Here is a 23,452-nt window from a genome sequence, read left to right as displayed (position 1 = left end):
TAAAGGTGGCATAGTTAATGAAAACTATTTTAAAATGCTGTATGCATGCTCTTGATTGGTCCAACTCATCTGAACATATTATTCAAGAAACCATCAATAGGAATTGACATGGAAAGTTTTCCAAAAACTATTAAGTGTATAGTTACAGATCAATATATACAGTATGATTCCACTTATGTATAAATCAAAATAATAAATACATATGTATATCATAATACACCTAAATAATACACTCCACACTAATAAAAGTTTGATTACATCTGGATTGGAGGGGACAGTGGATAAGGTGTTGAAAGGGAATTTTCTGTTTGAATTTCTATTTGAATTACAAGAAAATATTTGTGTATTGTTAGTAGAAATCTTTTGAGAAAAAAAAAATCTGGAGCTTTCAGACTAAGCTAGACTAGGAAGAAAGGCCTAGTGATCTACTTTCAAAAATAAGCAATGAAACCCTGTGGATCACAACTGTCTGATCTGCAGCCAATCATGAGAATGAAATAGGACCGGGCAGCTTTTCATTCCTTTGTGCATTGGGTTACTCTGAGTCAGAGGCTAATTTGACAACAGCTAACAAGAGTGGAAATATTTTAAGAAAAAAAAATCTGGAAGGATTTTATGGATTGAACTGTCCCCCCACCACCACCCTGCAAAAAAAAAAAATGTATTGGAAAACTAACTTTTATACCTGTGGGTATAATCCCAGATATAAAACTCTATTTGGGAATAGAATTTTCTTTGTTCTGTTAATGAAGTCATATCAGTGTAGGGTGTCTCTTAAGCTAATCATTTTTGAGATATAAAACAGCAGATTAGGCACAGAAGCAAGGAAGCACGGAAGGGGAAAGATAAATGCCACATCACATGAAGATCTCCCAGGAACCAAGGAATAGACGCTGAAAAGAGACAAGAACAGAGCCAACAGAGAGAGAAAGCCTTCTCCTACAGCTGATGCCCTAAATTCGGACTTCTAGTCTCCTAAAGGAGCCCTGGTGGCACAGTGATTTTGCGCTATGGCTGCTAACCAAAAGGCTGGTAGTTGGAATCTACCAGCTGCTCCTTGGAAACTCTATGGGGCAGTTCTACTCTGTTCTATAGGGTTGCTATGAGTTGGAATCGACTCAATGGCAATGAGTTTGGTGTTTTTGGTTTTTTTTCGTTTTTTTTTTTTGTTTTTTTGCTTTAGCCTCCTAAAGGAGCCCTGGTGGCACAATTAAGCACTTGCCTAGTAACCAAAAGGTTAGTGGTTCGAACCCACCAGCAGCTCTGCAGGAGAAAAGACCTGGAGATCTACTCCCACTCTCACAAAGATTATAGCCTAAGAAATCTCATGGGACAGTTCTACTCTGTCATATAAAACCGAAAAAACCCACTGCTGTCGAATCAATTGCAACTCATAGTAACTTTATATGACAGAGTAGAACTATCCCATAGGGTTTCTGAGGCTGTAAATCTTTACAAAAGCAGACTGCCACATCGTTCTCCCAAGGAGCACTGGTGGGTTTGAACCACCGACCTTTTGGTTAGCAGGTGAGAGCTTTAACCACTGTGTCACCAGGGCACCTATGAACTCAATGACACAACAACAAGAGCTGCCTAAACTGTGAGAAAGAAAACTTCTCCTTGTTAAAGCCACCCATTTGCGGTTATTTCTGTTATAGCAGCACTAGATAAGTAAGACAAAGGATAATCTGTTGTAAGAATATATCAATTACTTGTACCCTTTCTCAGAAAGCTACTGGAGAATGTGCTTCACCAAAATGATGGAAGAAAACAAGAAAGAATAAGACATGTGATATAGGAAATAAGATCCAACATAGCAGAGAGGCAATAGGAATGCCCAAGATGATGGAGAAGAGGGAGCCCAAAATAACTGCTGTGCATTAAACATCAAGGGGAACCAGTCCGGATTGGCCAAGAAGGTCAGAAGGCTCCAGGAAAACTGTATTCAAGAAGATAAAATTGATTAAAATAGCTATCCCACTGGAACATCTTGAGAGGAGATTTAGACAACTGGAAAGAACTTGAGGTTAAATAAGTGAAAACTCTATAGTAAATTCTGCAAACACACACGCATAAAGACAATTCCAAGAAAAACAAAAGAAAGGGAAAGTAAGCATAGTATACTACATAACCCAATTCTTATTAGTGTTTTAGAAGGCATAATGATGTTGACCTAACAAAATACTAATATAACCAAAAATTATGAGATGACTATATTCTGAGGATGGATGGAAGCAGCAGGAAAGATGCATGTGAGTGGTAGGGGCAGGAAGGTAAAGAGAACTAAATCCTTATGTTCCATGCTGGAAAGTCAATATATGATGATTAAATCTGAAAAATCAAGGAGGAGCAATACAAGTACTATTTAGAGACATGAATAAATACTAACTAGCTAAAGGAGATGAAAAGCAGGAAATAATGGAAGATTCTACTGTTTTTAGTAATAAACCTTATGGAATTATTTAAAACCTCAATAAAAGTAAAAAGAGAAATTCTGAAATCCACATCAGAATATGTTACCTAATAGTGAGTCTTTTTACTTGAAAGAGTTACCATGTAGACTTCTGATGTGATACAAAGAGATAGCAGTGTTACAGGTAGGACAGCCACTTTCAGTTCCAACACTGTCTGATTCTTCCAGAAGTGTGATGAAAGTCACTCTGAGCTTATTTGGGCTCTTTAGACTATACTTAAAATCTATGACTTAAAACACAGTTATTTTTTTAAAAAATTAAAAACCAACGAGAAAAGAAAGAGGCAAGACATTTCAGGTATGGTGTTTACTAAATGCTTGATAGTTTTGGCATAGAGATCTTGCCCCACAATTAACTTTAATGGAGAACTGAAAATAGGCAAAATAAGGCCAAAAATTGTGGCAAGTCATAATATATTGCCTGGTTCTTTTCTCTTTCCTCTGGGCTACAATCAACTCAAAATGTTATTCATTTGAATAGCAGGGGTTGCTATTCTTATCTATCAGGACAAATTTAATACTACTCAGGGTAGTAGTACCCAGTCTTGGGCCAAAAAAGGAAGCTCATCCTGTATCCCATGTAAAAGGGTCTACAGCCTCTGGTGGGAAACTTAGGAAAAAAGCCAAACAGATCGTTACAGCCAAACCCAGATGAGAGAATGAATGCCAATTGAGCCTAAACATCTATTGCTTTATAAGTCATGGAAGAATCTGTGTGAGAGTTCCAAAACTAAGGTGCATGACTCATATCAGAATGATCGATCAGCCCAAGTCTGAGCTCCTTTCATTTATTTCCCCTGCCACAGTCAAAACTTTAGTCAGACTTAAGTACATAACAAAAGACTTCCCCTGCAACCATTACACTCTTAGACAGACTTAAGTATATAACAAAGGAAATGTTTTTCTTGTGGTCAAACTAAAGATATGGAAAGAACTTTCCTAAGGGAAGATCTTGTGTCAAGGAATCCCCTCAGGAGCCCTCAGAAAATGTTTTAAGATAATTACCTTGTGACTACCCTGTAAAACCCCCCTTAGTCATGTATTTAAACTAACCAATCCAAATAGCCCACATTCGTGTCCCCAACCAATCACTGTAAACCCCCTGGAGTTATCCCACCTCCTACTTACCTAATCTTGCAACTTCCAATCAGAATGTTGTATTTTAACTAATAGAAAGATTCAGCAGAGTAGCAGGATACAAGATAAACATACAAAAATCAGTTGAATTTCTATACACCAATAAAGAGAACTATGAAAAGAAAATCAGGAAAGCAATACCATTTAGAATTGCCCCTAAAAACATAAAATACTTAGGAATAAATCTAACCAGGGAAGTAAAAGACTTACACAAAGAAAATTACAAAACACTACTGCAAGAAACCAAAAGACATCTACATAAATGGAAAAACATACCATGCTCATGGTTAGATACTCAATATTGTGAAAATGTCAGTTCTACCCAAAGCCAGCTACAAATACAATGCAATCCCGATCCAAATACCAACAACTTTCTTTAAAGAGATGGAAAAACTAATACTTAGCTTTATATGGAAAGGAAAGAGGCCCCAGATAAGTAAAGCACTACTGAAGAAAAAGAAGAAAGTAAGAGGACATGCACTAACTGACCTCAGAATCTACTATAGAGCTACGGTAGTCAAAACAGCCTGGTACTGGTACAATAACAGACATATTGACCAATGGAACAGAATTGAGAACCCAGATATAAATCCAACCACCTATGGTCACCTCAACTTCAACAAATGCCCAAAGTCCAGGAAATGGGGAAAAGACAATCTTTTTAACAAATGGTGCTAGCAAAACTGAATGTTCATGTGTAAAAAAAATGAAACAGGACCCATACCTCACACCACACACAAAAACTATTTCAAAATGGATCAAAGACCTAAATATAAAACCAAAAACTATAAAGATCATAGAAGACAAAATAGGGTCAATGCTGGAGGCCCTAATACACGGAATAAATAGGATACAAACCATAACTAACAATACGCAAACACCAGAACATAAGCTAGATAACAGGAATCTTCTAAAAATTAAATACTTATGCTCATCAAAAGACTTCATGAAAAGAGTAAAAAGAGAACCTATGGACTGGGAAAAAAAATTTGGCTATGACATAAGGAAGACCAAAGAAGAACAGACACCTTTGAATTGTGGTGTTGGCGAAGAATATTGAATATACCATGGACTGCCAAAAGAACGAACAAATCTGTCTTGGAAGAAGTACAACCAGAATGCTCCTTAGAAGCAAGGATGGCGAGACTACATCTCACATACTTTGGACGTGTTATCAGGAGGGATCAGTCCCTAGAGAAGGACATCATGCTTGGTAAAGTAGAGGGCCAGCAAAAAAGAGGAAGACCCTCAACAAGATGTATTGACACAGTGGCTACAACAATGGGCTCAAGCATAACAACAAATATGAGGATGGTGTAGGACTGGGCAGTGTTTCGTTCTGTTGTACGTAAGGTCGCTATGAATCAGCACCAACTCAATGGCACCTAACAACAACAACATGGCATATCTGACAAAGGTCTAATCTCTAAAATCTATAGGAAAATCTCACACCTTGTCATGGTTTGAATTGTGTCCCCCAAAAAATGTGTGTATCAATTTGGCTGAGCCATGATTCCTGGTACTGTGTGATTCTCCTGTATGTTGTAAACCTGCCTCTATGATGTTAATGAAGGAGGATGGGTGGCAGTTGTGTTAGTAAGGCAAGACTGGATCTACAAGACTGGATTGTGTCCTGAGGCAATCTCTTGAGATATAAAAGACAGAAGTGAGCAGTGAGACAGGGTGAACTCATACCATCAAGAAAGCAGTGCCGAGAGCAGAGTGCGTCCTTTGGACCGGGGTGCCTGTGCAGAGAAGCTCCTAGTCCAGGGGAACACTGAAGAGAAGAAGGCCAATAGAGAGAAAAAGCATTCCCCTGGAGCTGATGCCCTGAATTTGGACTTTTAGCCTACTTTGACTGTGAGGAAATAAACTTCTCTTCGTTAAAACCATCCACTTGTGGTATTTCTGTTACAGCAGCACTAGATGACTAAGACACACCTCTACAACAAAAAGACAATCCAATTAAAAAATGGGCAAAGGATATGAACAGACACTTCACCAAAGAAGACATTCAGGTGGCTAACAGACACATGAAGAAATGCTAGCAATCACTAGCCATTAGAGAAATGCAAATCAAAACTACAATGAGAAACCATCTCACCCCGACATTACTGGCATGAATCAAAAAACAGAAAATAACAAATGTTGGAAAGGCTGTGAGGAGATGGGAACTCTTATGCACTGCTGGTGGGAATGCAAAATAGTACAACTATTTTGGAAAATGATATTGTGCTTCCTCAAAACACTAGAAATAGAAATACTACATGATTTCGCAAGCCCACTCTTGGAATATATCTTAGAGAAATAAGAGCCATCACATGAATAGACATATGTACACCCATGTTCACTGCAGCATTATTCCCAATAGCAAAAAGGTGGAAACAACCTAACAGTCTATCAACAGATGAATGGATAAACAAACTATGGTACATACACACAATGGAATACTATGAAACCATGAAGAACAATGATGAATCTCTGAAACATCTCACAACATGGAAGAATCTGGAGGGCAACATGCTGAGTGAAATAAGTCAACACAAAAGGACAATACGGTATGAGACCAGTATTATAAAACTCATAAAAAGGTTTATGCACAAAAAGAAACAATCTGTGATGGTTACTGGAGGTGGGGGGAGGGAAAAACACTTAGCTAGCTGATCAATAGACAAGAAGTAACTTTAGTGATGGGTAAGACAGTACACAGTACTTGAGAAGTCAGTACAACATGACCAAAGCAAGGTCATGGAAGCTTCATAGACACATCCAAACTCCCCAAGGGACCAAATTACTGGGCCGAGGGCTGGGGGTCATGGTCTCGGGGGACTTCTAACTCAATTAGCATAACATAGTTTATAAAGAAAATGTTCTACATCCTACTTTGGTGAGTAGCATCTGGGGTCTTAAAAGCTTGTGAGAGGCCATCTAAGATACTCCACTGGTCCCAACTCGTCTGGAGCAAGGGAGAATGAAGAAAACCAAAGACAAAAGGGAAAGATTAGTCCAAAGAACTAACGGACCACAACTACCACAGCCTCCACCAGACTGAATCCAGCACAACTAGATGGTGTCTGGCTACCACCATCAACTGCTCTGACAGGGATCACAGTAGAGGGTCCTGGACAGAGTTGGAGAAAAATATAGAACAAAATTCTAACTCATGAAAAAAGACCAGACTTACTGGTCTGACAAAGGCTGGAGAAACCTCAAGAGTATGGCTCCCCAGAACACCCTTTTAACTCAGTACTGAAGTCATTCCTGAGGTTCACCCTTCAGCCAAAGATTAGACAGGCCCATAAAACAAAACAAGACTAAATGGGGACACCAGCTCAGGGGCAAGGACAAGAAGTCAGGAGCGGACAGGAAAGCTGGTAATGGGGAATCCAAAGTAGAGAAGGGGAGAGTGTTGACATGTCATGGAGTTGGCAACCAACGTCACAAAACAATATGCATATTAATTGTTTAATGAGAAAGTAATTTGCTCTGTAAACTTTCAACTAAAGCACAATTTAAAAAAAAAAAAAAAGAGTGTTGTATTTTACCTCATAAAAATGCCTCTGTAACTCCACCATTTTGGATCATTTTGTTCCACTGCGTGAAACCAAATGTGTCCCCATTTCAAACTGTCTTGAACCTTCAGTAAATATCTTTGCTATTATTTTTAACAGAGTATGTGTTCTCACTCATCGACAAATCCAAAGTAGATGAAAAATGAAATATCCAAACATGTATACAGAGGAAAAGACATTGAAGAACCATTTCCCACTTTGGCAGTTAAGGATGATCCACCTTCTCCCCATAGACGCATGATCAAAAGCATATGTATGAATAGAACATCTATGCTCTTTAGCATTTTAAAGCACTGACTTGCGTTCAAATCTCAGCCTTGATTCCCTCCCTCAACTGCATTTCCGCGCCTGTAAACCGTGAAGGGGGGTAGCTATACTTAAGACATCATAGGATTATTGTAAAGATGAAATAACAGTGAAATAATAACAACCATTAAAAACCAGTTCCCAGTAGCGTCAACTCCGACTCAGGGTGACTCCATGTGTATCAGAGTAGAACTGTGCTCCATAGGGTTTTCAGTGGCTGATTTTTCAGAAGTAGATCGCCAGGACTTTCTTCCCAGGCACCTGCACTGTTAACTGCACCACCCAAAGACTACAGTAAACTCTTCTTGTTGTTAGTTGCAGTCAATTCCGACTTTAATTCTTACAACCTGCTAAATATGTTAGACATTATTCTAAGTGCATGGCCTAGAGCATTTTATCTAATCCTCAAATTATAACAGTCATTTCATTTTCCAGGTGAGGAAGGAGAAGCATAGAAGTTAAGAAACTTGCCCCAGATCTCAGCTAGTAGGTAAGTGGTGGAGCTGGGAAGCTATTTCAGGCAGTCTGGCTCCAGAGAATGTGCTCTTAACCAGACTATGCAGAAATGAACTAATGTTTGTCAAGCATCCTGTACAATGCCTGAAATGCAATGTGCTCAATAAATGGTATTTCTTATTCACATAACAATATTTGCAAGTCCAGACTAAATAGGTAAGTGATAGGCACTTCGAGGTTTGTCCGCCTTATGGGAGACCCAGGCAGCCCCAGAATCTCAACTCCTCTCCCTAAATTCCCTTCTTTCCCAAGCTTCTCCTGCACTCTCCCAGCGGCCGTGGGGCACCCTTCCTCTCCAAGCCCCCAGAACCACATGCTGTGCTCGGCGCCAGCAGTCGGGAGAAGCCCACACGAAAGACTGGAGGCTGGGAGTCTAGGCGGCGCCAAGGAAGGGGATGGAGCGGAAGGTGGCTGAGTTTACCTTGACGTGCAGTCTCATTGTTCTGGACTCGGGCGCAGGGTGCGCTGGGAGGCGGAGGGGTGCAGGCAGCAGCCTGGGCACTTCTGCCTCCTCTAAGAACCGCGATGCGCAGCTCGCCCGGGTCCCGGCTCCGGTCACCTGCCGCCGCGGGCAGCCCGAGAGAGGTGTCCCTGGCCGCTGAAAACCACAACCTTCTCTCAGCCCTGCTCCGGACTCGTGCCTCATGTGGACTGTCTCCTCCCCGGCCGCGAGCGGACCTTTTTTCCTGCAATATTTCTTCATCACCCTAAGATGAACCCCTGGCCCCGTTAGGTTTCCGCTGACACCACTCTCTTACTGGCCACATTCCAGCTCCTAGAACAGAGCTTGTGAGTCCTGCCCTTAATAAAGCGCCCCACGTTGGCCGAAACCTCAGATGTGATCATTATCTTTGGGTGGAGACTAGAAGACTTAAAGCCGGTTTTGTAAGTGCTTGCTATTCTGGGTACTAGGTGGATACTTGCATGTCCAGTACCATCCAAAGCCACCTGGGTCCCTGGGCTCAGAACTGTTGAATCGCCTTAAGGCCCCTAAGCGTACCTGTGAGCGATTCACAGCACGTTTACTTGTATTCTTGATTTGCAGGCCCCACTACCAAAAACTTGTCTGAGCTTTTGATTGTGGAGTCAGAAGATCTAGGCATCACCTCCACACACTCACTGCCTTTCAGTTTGTAAATTTGTCACAATACCTTTTGGCCTCAGTTACCTCCTGTGAAGAAAGGCAGCAATTCTGAGCTTACTTAGCTAAAAGGAGTATTTTGAGGATCAAATGAGATGTTTACCATCATCACAGATATATATCATGGTATTGTGTTCTTGGCTGAGTCAGTGTAGTGGGGTCTGGATGCCCGAGACTTAACTTCACAGCACTGCTTGTACCACCTAAGAGATACTGGGCTTGTTCACTGACCCTCTGGGCCTCAGTTTACTCATCTATGCAGTGGAAATAATAACGAATATATCCACTTCCATCAAGGGGTTATACCGAACAAATGAAATCACTTAACGTGCTTTTAAAATCTGTTGCCAGCGAGTCGATTCCAACTCATCGCAACTGTGTTAGACAGAGTAGAACTGCCCCATAGAGTTTCCAAGGAGCAGCTGGTGAATTTGAACTGCCAACCTTTTGGTTAGCAGCCATAGCTCTTAACCACTATACCATCAGAGCTCCATAATGTGCTTTAAAGCACCATACAAATGTTTTTGTTATTTCTGTCATTTTCAGTGGGGATTTCTGGCCAGGCAGTAATGATTAAGGCTGTGGTTACTGATGATGGGTGGATCCCTATGTATGAGCACAGGTGGCACAAAGCACGTGGGCAGGATGATGCTGGCATTATTACAAGCGTTGTAAATAAAAATGCCACTTACTCATTCCTGGCACTGACTTAAAAATAAGAGCACTTCCCCACTGGTTCACTCTGAAACTTCTGCCCAGTGAGCTACCATTTGCAGATATGGTTAACAACCACTCCCTCCCCTCCCCTAATTTCTCAATGTGGTTATAATGAGTATTTCTTTGTTTACTAGAAAATTTGAAAGGAGGGTGAGAATGGATGCACAAACTCAAAGAATGTAATCAATGTCATTGAATTGTACATGTAGAGATTGTTGAGTTGGTTTATGTTCTACTGTGTATATTTGTCATGGATTGAGTTGTGTTCCCCCAAAAATATCTGTCAACTTAGCTGGGTCATGATTTCCAGTATTGTATGTTTGTGTAATCTGATGTGATATCCTTATGTGTTGTAAATTCCATCACTGTGATGAGGTTATACTGATGAGGTTTACAAGATTAGATAGTGTCTTAATCTAATCTGTTTTGAGCTATAAAAGAGAGAAGGGAGCAGAGACACAGGAACCTCACACCACCAAGAAAGTAATGCCGAGAACAGAGCGCGTTCTTTGGACCTGAGGTTCCTGCACTGAGGTCCTCCCAGACCAAGGGAAGACTGATGCATCACAAGGACTTTCTTCCAGAGCCGACAGAGAGAGAAAGCCTTCTCCTGGAGCTGATGCCCTGAATTTGACTTCCAGCCTTCTAAACTGTGAGAGAATAAATGTCTCTTTGTAAAGCCATCCACTAGTGGTATTTCTGTTGGAGCAGCACTAGATGACTAAGACAATATTCTCAACAATAACAACAAAAATAAAATATTTAAAAAAGAAAACTTGAACATCTGATATGTGTATTGGCATTTCATTGATGTTGTTTTTCTATTAACAGATTTAATCTCCATTCCTCCCTTTGACCCATCCCCTTCAAAGGGTTGATGATCTGTAAATAGTTAACAGATTCAGGAGCTCCTCTAAGGCAAGTAAGTCTCTCCTTATTAGTGTTCTCCATACATCTCCGTGACCTGCTGATCTTTCACAGGACTAGGAGCGAGGAGCACTACCAAGGGAGCTCTTAGAAATCTGCAGACCCACCAAGAAGACTGGACATTGGGAACCCAAGATTCTTCGGACTCTTGGTCCACTGTGACTACCATCCTCTAGCTTATCTCTTTCGTAAATTTACATGTTGGGATAGTCGTAGCTGCTTTTCAGATCAAGCTTTAAGGCACATAGAGCCAAAATAGTAGGGCAATTCCAGAACTTAACCCTTTCATGAATGAATTAATTTTTCTTTTTAATTTTTTGTTTATATAATGTTTTTTCATTAATGGAATGCATGCTGAATCATTGAGTATGTCTGAATTTTTGATAGGTAAAAGGGATTTTTTTTCTGGCCCCATCCCAAAAATCCTACCTTCAAAGTCCAGAGGGACATATGTGTCCCCCTAATTCTACTCCTAGAGCCCACAGGAATATATGTGTCCCACATACAAATTTTTTAAAATCTGTATTTTACCTAGAAAAAACATCGATTCAGCACCACTTCATACAATGCCTCCTGTAAAACTAATTTGCAGCACATGGCTGTTTCTTCCATTTCAAACAGGTATACAGATCCCTTCCTGCTGGCAGCATGTACTGTCAGTGGTACAGTACCTTACCAACAAACCTAAGAGGCAGAAAATGTAGGTGGGATCTATATGTTCCACTCTTCATGAAAGGGTTAAGGCATCTGATGTGCTACTTTACAAGTGGCCTTTGGTTCCCAATCCCCAAGTGTGTTGGAGTAAAACTGTGCCAGAATTGACTTGAAGGCAACTGGTTTGGTTTGGTTTGGTTGGTTCCCAAGCTGCTTCAGAAACACCTGAGGTATTTGTTAAAAATGTAGATTCCCGGGCCCCACCTACCCCACTCCCCCCACTCACTCACCCCAGACTTCTTGTATCTTAATTTCTGGGGTGGGACCCAGGAATCTGTATCTTTCACAGACATCTCAATCAATTAAAAATTTTGTCTCTAAAAGTATTCTGGCCTATGCCCAGAGACTAGCCAAGAAATTTAAATTTTAGAATGTTTGTTACTAGTCTAGTGTGGTTTGATTCAGGTCAACAAATATTTTCTGAGCACAGACTGTTTGTCAGGCATCCTGCTGGGCACTGGGAATACAAAGATGAATAAGACATTCTCCTGTCCAGTCTGCAAATTTGTAGGAGGAGGATGAACAATCAAAATTGAAACAGTACCTGGAGCACTCCTGGTAACATTCATTAGCATAAACAGTGCTATATTTTCTCAGTTGCTGCCCCCCTCATCCTCTTCTTCCTCTTCCCATTCTTTTCTCCTGTGTTTTCTTCTACTTTCTCTGACCTCTTTTTCCCCCAGTCTTCCAGTCTTTAAGCCTTCCAATAGGTCATATGGGCATTGTCACTGATTGAATCCTGATCAAACATGGTCTTAAGATATTGCATCAACTTTTAAGGTAAATCTATTGATTTCAAAATGGAGATGACCAGCTAACTTTTCAGCTGAGAAAATAGATGTGATAAGATTTTTTTTTTTTTAATGTATGGAGACCTTAATGGGTCCCAATATCTAGAGGTCACTAAGGAGTAATTTTTAACACATGCATTATTCTGCTGGAGCAAATTGTCTCAAGCTTGGATTTGGATTTGGTTTCGGTTTCCTTTCTTGGAAGAGAATGAGGGTTGCTGGGGGTTTTACACAGTGATACTTCCCAGCCTCTCTATATAGCCCAGGAAAAACTATTTCTTGTACTGAGAAGTAAAAACAGCACCATAGGGAATCTTCTTGTGCAACTCATCACTGCTATGGTATATTACCATCTCTGCTTCATTGCCCTCACTTGGGGCACCACTACTTTCCTTTCAGAGGCAGAAAGAGAGCAAAATAAACACAGTGGTATCTGAAAGAGGTAGTAGAAATTTTATGATAGGCCTAGAGGGTGTTCCGCAAGTGGGGGAAGTTTCAAAATATGTATATGTATACATATATATATATATTTATACAAGGGTGCATTGCAATTAATAAGAGATGAAATTCTGCTTTCCTAATGCATTCCTTTGTAATTGTTTGTTTTCAGACTGGCTTAGTCATGTACTGTTGCTATAACAGAAATACTACAAGTGGATGGCTTTAATAAAGAGAAATTTATTTTCTCTCAGTCTAGTAGGCTAGAGGTTCAAGTTCAGGGCGTCAGCTCCGGGGAAGGCTTTCTTTTTCTGTCAGCTCTGGAGGAAGGTCCTTCTTACCAAGCTTCCCCTGGACTAGGAGCTTCTCCACCCAGGAACCATGAGTCCAAAGGACACACTCTGCTCTGGTGCTTCTTTCTTGGTAGTATGAGCTCCCCAACTCTCTGCTTGCTTCTCTTTCCTTTTATCTCTTGTGTCATGGATTGAATTTTGTCCCCAAAAAATATGTGTCAACTTGGTTAGGCCATTCCCAGTATTGTGTGATTGTCCTCCATTTTGTGATTTTCCTGTGCGTTATAAATCATAATCTCTGCCTGTGGTTAAAGAGGATTAGGGTAGGATGTAACACCTTGCTCAGGTCATATCGCTGATCCAATGTAAAGAGAGTTTCCCTGGGGCATAGCCTGTACCACCTTTTATCTTACAAGAGATAAAAGGAAAGACTATGGTACATACACACAATAGAGTACTATGCAAAGGTACAGAACAATGGATGAATCTGCAAAGCATCTCACAACATGGATGAATCTGGAGGGCATTAAACTGAGTGAAATAAGTCAATCACAAAAGGACAAATACTGTATGAGACCACTACTATAAAAACTTATGAAAAGGTTTACACACAAAAGAAAACAATCTTTGATGGTTAAGAGGGAGGGGAGGGGTGGGGATGGAAAAACACTAAACAGACAACGGATAAGTGGTAACTTTGGTAAAGGGTAAGACAGTACACAATACTGGGGAAGCCAGCACAGCTTGTACAAGGCAGTTATGAAAGCTCTATAGACACATCCAAACTCCCTCGGGGACCAAATTGCTGTGACGGCGGCTATGGGGAACATGGTTTCGGGGAATATCTAGCTCAACTGGCATAACGTAGTTTATGAAGAAAATGTTCTACATTCTACTTTGGTGACTAGTGTCTGGGGCCTTAAAAGCCTGTGAGCAGCCATCTAAGATACTCCACTGATCTCACTCCTTTGGAGAAAGAAGAAAACTAAAGATACAAGGGAAAAATTAGTCCAAAGGACCAATAGACCACAACTACCATGGCCTCCACCAGTCTGAGTCCAGTACAATTAGATGGTGCCCAGCTATCACCATTGACTGCTCTGACAGGGATCACAACAGAGGGTCCCAGACAGAGCTGGAGAAAAACGTAGAACAAAATTCTAACCCAGACTTACTGGCCTGACAGAGACTGGACAAACCTAATAGTATGGCACCCCGAACACACTTCTGGCTCAGGAACGAAGTCACTCCTGAGGTTCACCTGTCAGCCAAAGATTAGACAGGCCCATAAAACAAAACGAGACTAAAGGGGCACAACAGCCCAGGGGAAATGACTGGAAGGCAGGAGGGATCAAGAAAGCTAGTAATAGGGAACCCAAGGTTGAGAAGGGAGAGTGTTGACTTGTGGGGTTGTTAACCAGTGTCATAAAACAATACGTGTACTAACTATTTAATAAGAAGCTAGTTTATTCTGTAAACCTTCATCTAAAGTACAATTAAAAAAAGAATAATAACACATCTCAGAGGGTTGTTACATGAATTTCATGAGTTATTATATTTAAAGAGTTTAGCAGCACACAAACCCGTTGCCGTTGAGTCAATTCTGACTCAGAGCAACTCTTCAGGACAGAGTAGAACTGCCCTATAGCGTTTCCAAAGCTGTTATGGAAGCAGACTGCCACACACACAAAAAAAAAAACAAAACAGAGAGAGAGAGATAAAAGGAAAGGGAAGCTTGCTTGCAGAGAGTTGGGGACCTCATACCACCAGGAAAGAAGCACCAGGAGCAGATCGTGTCCTTTGGACCCAGAGAAGCTCCTAGTCCAGGAGAAGATTGATGAGAAGGACCTTCCTCCAGAGCTGACAGAAAGAGAAAGCCTTCACCTGGAGCAGTTACCCTAAACTTGGACTTCTAGCCTACTCAACTGTGAGAAAATAAATTTCTCTTTGTTAAAGCCATCCACTTGTAGTATTTCTGTTATAGCAGCACTAGATAACTAAGATATTTTGTAAGATAAAAGGTGGTACAGGTCACACCCCAGGGAAACTTCCTTTACATTGGATCAGGGTTGTGACCTGAGCAAGGGTGTTACATCCCACCCTGATCCTCTTTAACCACAGGCAGAGATTATGATTTATAACACATAGGAAAATCACCAAATGGAGGACAAGCACACAATATTGGGAATCATGGCCTAACCAAGTTGACACATATTTGGGGGGGACACAATTCAGTTCATGGCACAGACTCTCCTACCCAAGCTGAAAACATTATGCATGGAATTAAATCCATTCATTCTCCTAAACTGCTGCAAATTAAATTTCCTTTTAAAAGGAAATGATATATTTTCTTCTGCTTCCTGAATATTATTCCTCTTACTTAGCTCTTCTATGCAAGTATGCTCCCAATTTTTTTTGTGTGTGTGCTCTGAAAGTAGAGATTTCTCTTGTCCTATAAGTAATAATTAAAATATTCATGTTCAGCAAGGTGGAGAAATAGGAACCCTCAAAAATTTTTGATAGGCGTTTTAAATGGTATGCTTTTTAAAGGCATTTTAGCAATATAGATTCATGGCATATCCTTTGACATCACAGTTCTAGTCCTAGGACTTTATACTTCATAAATACACAAAAAAATATTGTTAGGTGTGATGTTCTAATGTTCTCAAATTACATATGACTCTAATGCTCTGAAGTCACATGATTGTCGTGTACACTTCCTGTAACCCTATATGTATAAGTCACTTATAATGTTACATTAGAAGTAGAGAATTTCTGAATTTAGAAATAGAAACATAGAAGTATGTGAGGTTTGTAGTAAGCAACCCTTCTGAGATAGCCTTGTACCTGCATACTGTGATAAAATAAAATGTAGTATACAGCTAAATTCCTGTAAAGTGACCTAGAGACTTCAGTAAATCATAAACAACCTCCTTAATCTCCAATCTTGAAGAAAGATGAAACACACCATCTGGCCACCTTGAAGAAACAACGTAATACACTAGTGTTTGTTAAGGAGCCCTGGTGGTGCAATGGTGTAGCACTTGGCTGCCAACAGAAAAGTCAGTAGTTTGAACCCACCAGCCGCTCCACAGGAGAAAAGACCTGGTGATTTGCTTCCACTTCCATAAAGATTACAACCCAGGAAACCCTATGAGGCAGTTCTACTCTGTCATGTAGGACTGATGTGAGTCAGAATCAACTTGACGGCACACAACAACATCAACAGTCTTAATTAAGCATCACATCACATGGCCCTTATCATGTGAAGCCAAGGTGAGAAAATTCCATATAAACCCTGAATTTCTGCTCACTCACTGAGAGACCAAAAACCAACCAAACCCGCTGGCATCGGGTCCATTCCAACTCACAGGAATCCTATAGGACAGAGTAGAACTGACCCATAGGGTTTCTAAGGAGCAGCTGGTGGGTTTGAACTGCCGACATTTTGGTTAGCAGCCACAGCTCTTAACCACTACACCACCAGGGTTTAAGGTAGCAGCAAAAGTTCTCTCTTTAGTCTTCAACTCTCTCCAAAGAGAGCCAAGACAAAGACTGAGATACTGCCTGCCACAGTGGACCTCAGAAGCTATGGAGACCTTCTCCGAGTTCTAGCGGTGGTCAAGCCTTCCTCTCAACACCACTCATTACAGGTAAAAGCCTGAAGTGAAAAGATTTGGATGCTAATCATTGAACTAACATTGTAACTGTTAATCCTGATTCTCCAGTGCTAAATGATTATCTTGAGGTCTTACTTGTGTACCTTGCCTTGCAATAAACTACCTTGCAACAAACTAAACAAGTTTATGCATGACAAAATCAGAGCATTTCTTTATTTGTGTTTAAGATAAAAATCCTCCAAGATATATATGTGTGTAAGGATATTTGTTTTAGGGCCCTTTATAATGAAGATAAATTGCTAATAATCCAAACAGCCATCAACGGATGGTTAAGAAAGTAAACTGTGGTGTGTTCATTCCATGAAACATCATACAGCTTTTAAAAGAATGGGTTAGGTCTATATGTGCAGACTGGAAAGAGAAAATAGCAACTAGTAGAAGTAAATCTAATTCCAATTATTTTTAATTTGATATATAAATACGCACAGGAAATGTCTAGAAGAATAGCATGATACTGTTAAAGGTAGAAGACATGCTTAATACTAAAAAATTATCCATTGTTTGTCTGGAATTCTAATTTAACTGGGCATTTTGTTACATGCGATTGTCACACAAGCCTACATTAGTAGCTTCAGGCAGCTGTGGGTAGCCTTTTAAAAGAGAGCATTACAACATTGAAACCAAGCTAAGCTCCTTCACATTTAACTTTGAATGATCCTTGAAGGCAAGAAAGACAGGATATTAAAATTGGTTGACTACCTCTGTAGACTGCCAGGCATGCTGATAGATATGGTCTTCTAAAACAAAGTCTGTACAGTAGGTTGTTTAATGACCAAAAATTATTTCCATCCCAGTAGACACACCACTTTGTGACTTTACAAAGCCTCTCCCACCCAGAGGCAGAGTCTCTTCTGGGTTGAATCTGGGTTGATCTTGTGGCCAGTGTTGTTTTTTTTAGTTGCCTCAAGTCAGCTCCAATTCATGGCGACCTTATGTATAACAAAACGAAACATTACTCCATCCTGCATTGTCCTCACAATCTTTGGTGTGTTTGAGCCCATTGTTGCAGCCACCATGTCAGTCCATTTCATGGAGGGTTTCCCTCATTTTCACTGACCCTCTACTTTACAAAACATTATGTCCTTTTCTAGCTGTTAGTCTTTCCTTATGACATGTCCAAAGTAAGCAAGACAAAGTCTTGCCATCCTCGCTTGTAAGGAGCATCCTGGCTATACTTCTTCCAAGATGGATTTGTTCATTCTTCTGGCAGTCCATGGTACGTTCAGTATTCTTCTCCAAAACCAGAAATGTGGTGTGGCCAATAGAATGTGGCAAAAGTGACATCGTTTATGTTCCCGCGTCTAGATCTCAAGTGGCCTTGCAGCTTCAGCCTTAAAAGTACCCTGAGACCATGATCCTGGGAAGAAAGATCACTTGGAGACTTTAGCAAACCCTCGGAACCTCCGAGTCAAACCACAGAATCATGACAAATAATAAACTGATGCTTTTTAAATCACTAAGTTTGGGGTTACTTGTTGTGCAGCAATAGATAAATTAAAAAGTTACTTCAGTTTTTTCTTTACAAACTCTGTGAGGATTAACTGAAAGTCAGAAATCCTCACTGAGAGCATCAACAGTCTCACAGCTATTAAGGTGTCAACCCAGCAAAAATTTGAACACAGATCTATGTGGCTGTAAAGGTTCTTGGGCCCCCAATCTAATGGCTGGCCGCTTCAGAACACAAACCTGACAGCTGTACCCCTGGCAGGTGGAAAACCAACACTCTCTCTGGACGAAAGCCAAGCTCTCGGGACCAAAAATCCAGACAGAAGAAGAACCTCATCTGGTTTTACAGATGACTCACAGCAACTTTGTCCAAGTGGATGCCAGTCCAGTGAGAATCACAAACTTACCAGTCTGTAAGGCCAGCTAGAACAACCAGCGTATAGGGCCTATGCCTGTGTTCTACCCTATGATTCTCCTACTTATTACAAGCAACACTTTTAGGCAGCACAACACAAAACAAGTAACACGAAGGACAGTAAACAAATATGAAAAAAGACAAAGCAAATGGGAACCCAGTTTCCCAGAGTAGTCACTGCAAATTCAAATCATCCTAAGTATAGTCAACCCTCTTCCAAGAATATACAATATGCAGCTCCAGAGTGACAAAACATGTAAGAAGCAGGGGTTTTAGGAGGGGAGGAGAAGGAGATTTAGAACCTGGGGAGCATGCTTAGAATCCCTAAGATGACAATATATAAACTGGGGTCCCCATTAAATAGCTGTCTGAAGGCACAGGAATTCACATACCTTACCCCAAATAGAACAAAAGGGTGACTTACCAAGATGTCCGGGCCCAGCTCCATGACTTTCGGGTCCAGCGTAAGTCAGTTGCTCCCCCATTAACATTCCATTGCTCAAAACACAGTGGATACGATGTTCTCCCTGGAAGGTGAGCCAAAGTTGTTCATTCATGGAACAAGTGCTCTAGTGGCCTGTGGAATTGGGCTTTTCCACTTCAGGTGAGAAAACCGAGAGATGGAAAACATTAAGTGAACCTTAACCAGAAGTAACCAACTATTTGAACCCTTCACTCCTAACTCATGTCTCTAGCACTTTTTTCTAACATTTTATTTTGAAATGAGCATAATCTCACAGGAATTTGCAGAAATAATACATAGAGTCCATTGAACTAAAATGGAAATCTTTTCACATATTATAAATATTCTTCCTGAAATATTCTTTACATTATCAATGTGTGCCATGAGTGAGGGAAGGAAGAAATTGTCACTTACTGGGCATTTACTGTGTGCTAGGCACTTTGCTAAATGCCTTATTGTGTGTGTGTGTGTGTGTGTGTATGTCTGTGTGTGAGTTTAAATGCATTTTAGTTTTAGACAACCTACATGACATTTTTTCCTTAAAAAAAAAAAAGCTTCCTCTCCAATTAAATTAAGTTCAAAATAAGAAAAGCTGAACAAATGGAAATGGGGAACCCAAGGTCGAGAAGGTGAGAGTATTGACATATGACACGTGGTAGGGTTAGCAACCAATGTCACAAAACAATATGTGTATTAATTGTTTAATGAGGAACTGATTTGCCCCGTAAACCTTCATCCAAAGCACAATGAAAATAATTAATTAATTAAGGTCAAAATAAATGAAGAGCTCAAGATGACACCAGTCCCATTTGCCTAAATCCTGGTGTTGTGTGGATGAAAGGCAGCAGCCAGTTAGGATGACAGGTAATAGATCCAAAGTAATTGCTGAATTTGTTAGCATTTTTCCATTTCTATACCATCCTTAAAGAAAATTCCATATGGGATCACGCCAGCCTCACAGTAGTCCAGCAGAGCCACCACACCATCTGGATTCATGTTTTCATCAATAAAGAACTGTTAGCTTTTGAAATTATCAAGGATGTGCTTGATTTGTTCTGTAGCCCCCGTCATAAAAGATTTTACTGTTTCTGGTGTCTCTTCTCAAGTTTGCCTTTGATTGATTTCATGTAAACTTTGATGCACTTTTTTGTCAATTTCTTTTGTGAAGCTGATTTTCTGCAAGTGATGGTTCATAACTTGGTGTTGACCAATGATTACTATGCTTTCGGTACCTTCACCCTTGGGGCGTTTAGTGGAGGCATTTCCACTAAAGAAGGAGTTATCAAAGTTACCAACTGCCCTGCTGATTTATCTTCCCGTTCACCTCCAGGCATAGCCTTTCTCGATCTCCCAAATCTTGTAAATGTTGGAGAACATCTCATCTCATCTAGATGTGCTCAAGATCAAACCTGGAGCTCAGAGCTCAGAGTGAGCATGTGCTGGGATGGCACAAGGGAAAGTGGGCAGAGGAGCGAGCAGAAAAGCGTAAATGTCTTATTTTTAGTGAGCACAGTATTATCCTCCATTTTATAAGAAAAACTGAGTTTTAGAAGAGTCAAATGCTTGCCCAGGGTCACAGAGGGGGTAAGTAGCAGAGTTCTGACTCCAAAGGCCCATGGTCTTTCCTTCATATGAGTTCCTAATCAAAATAATCTAGACTCCATTTACTAATGTGGTTTTATTTTGCTATTATTTAATTTTTAAAAACTTTTCTTCAGTGAAAGTATTTCTAAACCCTGGGCAGAGACCCATTTTTTTTCTTCCCAACCATCAGTACAGTAACATGTCTGCAGAGCAAAAGAACTGCACCCTTCCGGAACTGATGAGTTTTTTAGATTACACAGTTCTCTACACAAATGGCGTGTGGTTTACCTGATGGCGTAGATACCCACTGATTTCTGTACTATCCTTGAAGGTATAATAATTCAAACTTTTTAAAGAAAAAAACCATTAGGTAGATATTAAATTCAGAATTGTTGTAATGCAACCATAAAATCTATTAAGCTATTTTAGGCTCTGTAAAATGGAGACTATTTTACTAACCTAAGAACAAAATGCTGTCTGTCATAAAAGACATCATAACCTTGTGAGCCAGAAAGAGCACATCTAGAACTTGCCAAAAAACTAAAACCTACATAGACTGCAAATTTATGTAATAAGCTATTTGTATCAAAATTACATCATATAATAAATTTGAAATTAAAGTCTATCATTAGGGGAGTAATTAAGTAAATTATTAGATAAGCAATTATGTGGTTGTTAAAAAGTGCTAAGAATGAGGATGACGCAAAGCAAAAAAAAAAAGGAGCTGGAACCTTGTACCGTATGAGTACAATTATGCCAAAAAAAATGTTGAAAAAATTTTTTGAAAGAAATGTTTTCTTCTTTTTGTTTTTTGTTTTTCCTAGTGTTGTGTAATATGATCCTATTATTTTAGAATTTTTTTAATTAATTAAAAATTAAAATCTTACTTATCTTGGAATGACTTATATGGCCAGCTGAAATTTCCATATTCTGCTTTTTCTGCTCATTTGTTCCTCCTGAATAAAATATGTATATCACAGACCCCTTGGGCCAAAAGTTTAGTACCAGTATTTTTTTGTTTTGTTTTGTTTTCTAATGTTTTGTGATTAATGTACCGCATTGAATAGCCTGATGCTTCTTAGCCATGTGATTTAATATAATTTTGTTTTGGCTATAGAGGTTTAAGGAGTACCTGGTTTGTACAAAGGGTTAAGTGCTCAACGTCTAACTGAAAAGTTGGCAACTCGAATCCACCCAGAGGCACCTTGGAAGAAAGGCCTGGCGATCTACTTTTGAAATATCAGCCATTGAAAACCCTACAGAGCACAGTTCTACTCTGACACACCTGGGGTCTCTATGAGTCAGAATTGGCTGACAGTGACAGGTTTATAGCTGTTTAACCGAACACACACCAATGATGCCAGTTTCCTCTTTGCCAAGTTTATCTGTACTTATGAAGAGCAAGATAAATGAAGAAAGAGCAAGAACATAAGAGCGAGAGTAATTCGATGTGCATTTCAACATGGAATCTACCTATTATCGTAATGTATGAAGTTTCAAGTCGGCTTTTCCCAGTAGGGACACAAAGACATAGCCTGCATTTTCATAAGAACATGAAGGCATGATGTTTCCATATCTAGGCCCCAAAGCAGAATATATATTCCTCTTCCTAACTTTTTGTCTGCATACTATTTTGTAAATACATGTGATCCGTTTTGTGTGCAATTTCTTGAACATGTCCAAAAACTTTTGCCACTATGAACACTTTGAACTAACTCAAGATCTTTCCTCCACAGAGCTCCGAATTCATGATATTTTTTATTCTACGAATCATAAAAGAGATGATGGAAAAGCTCAATATCATCAGTCAGAACAAGGCTAGGGGCTGACTACAGAAAAGGCCATCAATTGCTCATATGCAAGTTGAAGTTGAAACTGAAGAAAATTAGAACAAGTCCACAAGAGCCAAAGTACGACCTTCCGTATATCCCACCTGAATTTAGAGACCATCTCAAGAATAGATTTGACATGTGAAACACTAATGACCAAAGACCAGACGAGTTGTGGAATGACATCAAGGACATCACACACGAAGAAAGCAAGGATCATTAAAAAGATAGGAAAGAAAGAAAAGACCAAAATGGATGTCAGAAGAGACTCGAAACTTACTCTTGAACGTCGAGTAGCTAAAGCAAAAGGAAGAAATGATGAAGTAAAAGAACTGAACAGAAGATTTCAAAGGGCAGCTCGAGAAGACAAAGTAAATTATTATAATGACATGTGCAAAGAGCTGGAGATAGAAAACCAAAAGGGAAGAACATGCTCTGCATTTCTCAAGCTGAAAGAACTGAAGAAAAAAATCAAGCCTCGAGTTGCAATAGTGAAGGAAAATATTAAATGACACAGGAAGCATCAAAAGAAGATGGAAGAAATACACACAGTCATTATACCAAAAAGAATTTGTTGACGTTCAACCATTTCAAGAGGTAGCATATGATCAGCAACCAATGATACTGAAGGTAGGATCCCAAGCTGCACTGAAGGCATTAGTGAAAAGCAAAGCTCTATGAATTGATAGGATATCAATTGAGATGTTTCAACAAATGGATACAGCCCTGGAAGTGCTCACTCGTCTATGCCAAGAAATTTGGAAGACAGCTATTTGGCCAACTGACTGGAAGAGATCATATTTATGCCTATTCCCAAAAAAGGTGATTCAACTGAGTGAGGAAATTATCACACAATATCATTAATATTACACACAAGTAAAATTTTGCTGAAGAGCATTCAAAAGCAGCTGCAGCAGTATGTCGACAGGGAACTGCCAGAAATTGAAGCCAGATTCAGAAGAGGACATGGAACCAGGAATATCATTGCTGACGTCAGATGGATCCTGGCT

The 23,452-nt window shown here is 40.0% G+C and overlaps 1 protein-coding gene and 1 pseudogene across 2 annotated transcripts in view; both read right to left on the bottom strand.

Annotated features, from left to right (window-relative positions):
• The window catches only part of LOC101354201 (transient receptor potential cation channel subfamily M member 6), a 127,813-nt gene that overhangs the window by 80,031 nt on the left and 24,330 nt on the right, over positions 1-23,452 (bottom strand). For both annotated transcript variants that reach the window (XM_023737744.1, XM_023737745.1), the window contains exon 2: positions 18,991-19,093. In XM_023737744.1, coding sequence (XP_023593512.1) covers positions 18,991-19,014 — 24 coding nt within the window. In that variant the 5' untranslated portion in view covers positions 19,015-19,093. The remainder of the gene's footprint in view (positions 1-18,990; positions 19,094-23,452) is intronic.
• LOC101353935 (translationally-controlled tumor protein pseudogene) lies at positions 19,924-20,598 on the bottom strand (annotated as a pseudogene).

Source organism: Trichechus manatus, unplaced genomic scaffold (assembly GCF_000243295.1).
Source record: "Trichechus manatus latirostris isolate Lorelei unplaced genomic scaffold, TriManLat1.0 scaffold00107, whole genome shotgun sequence".
In the NCBI taxonomy this organism is placed as follows: Eukaryota; Metazoa; Chordata; class Mammalia; order Sirenia; family Trichechidae; genus Trichechus; species Trichechus manatus.
The sequence above is the reverse complement of the archived record's forward strand: the minus strand, read 5'-3'. Positions and strand labels throughout refer to the sequence as shown.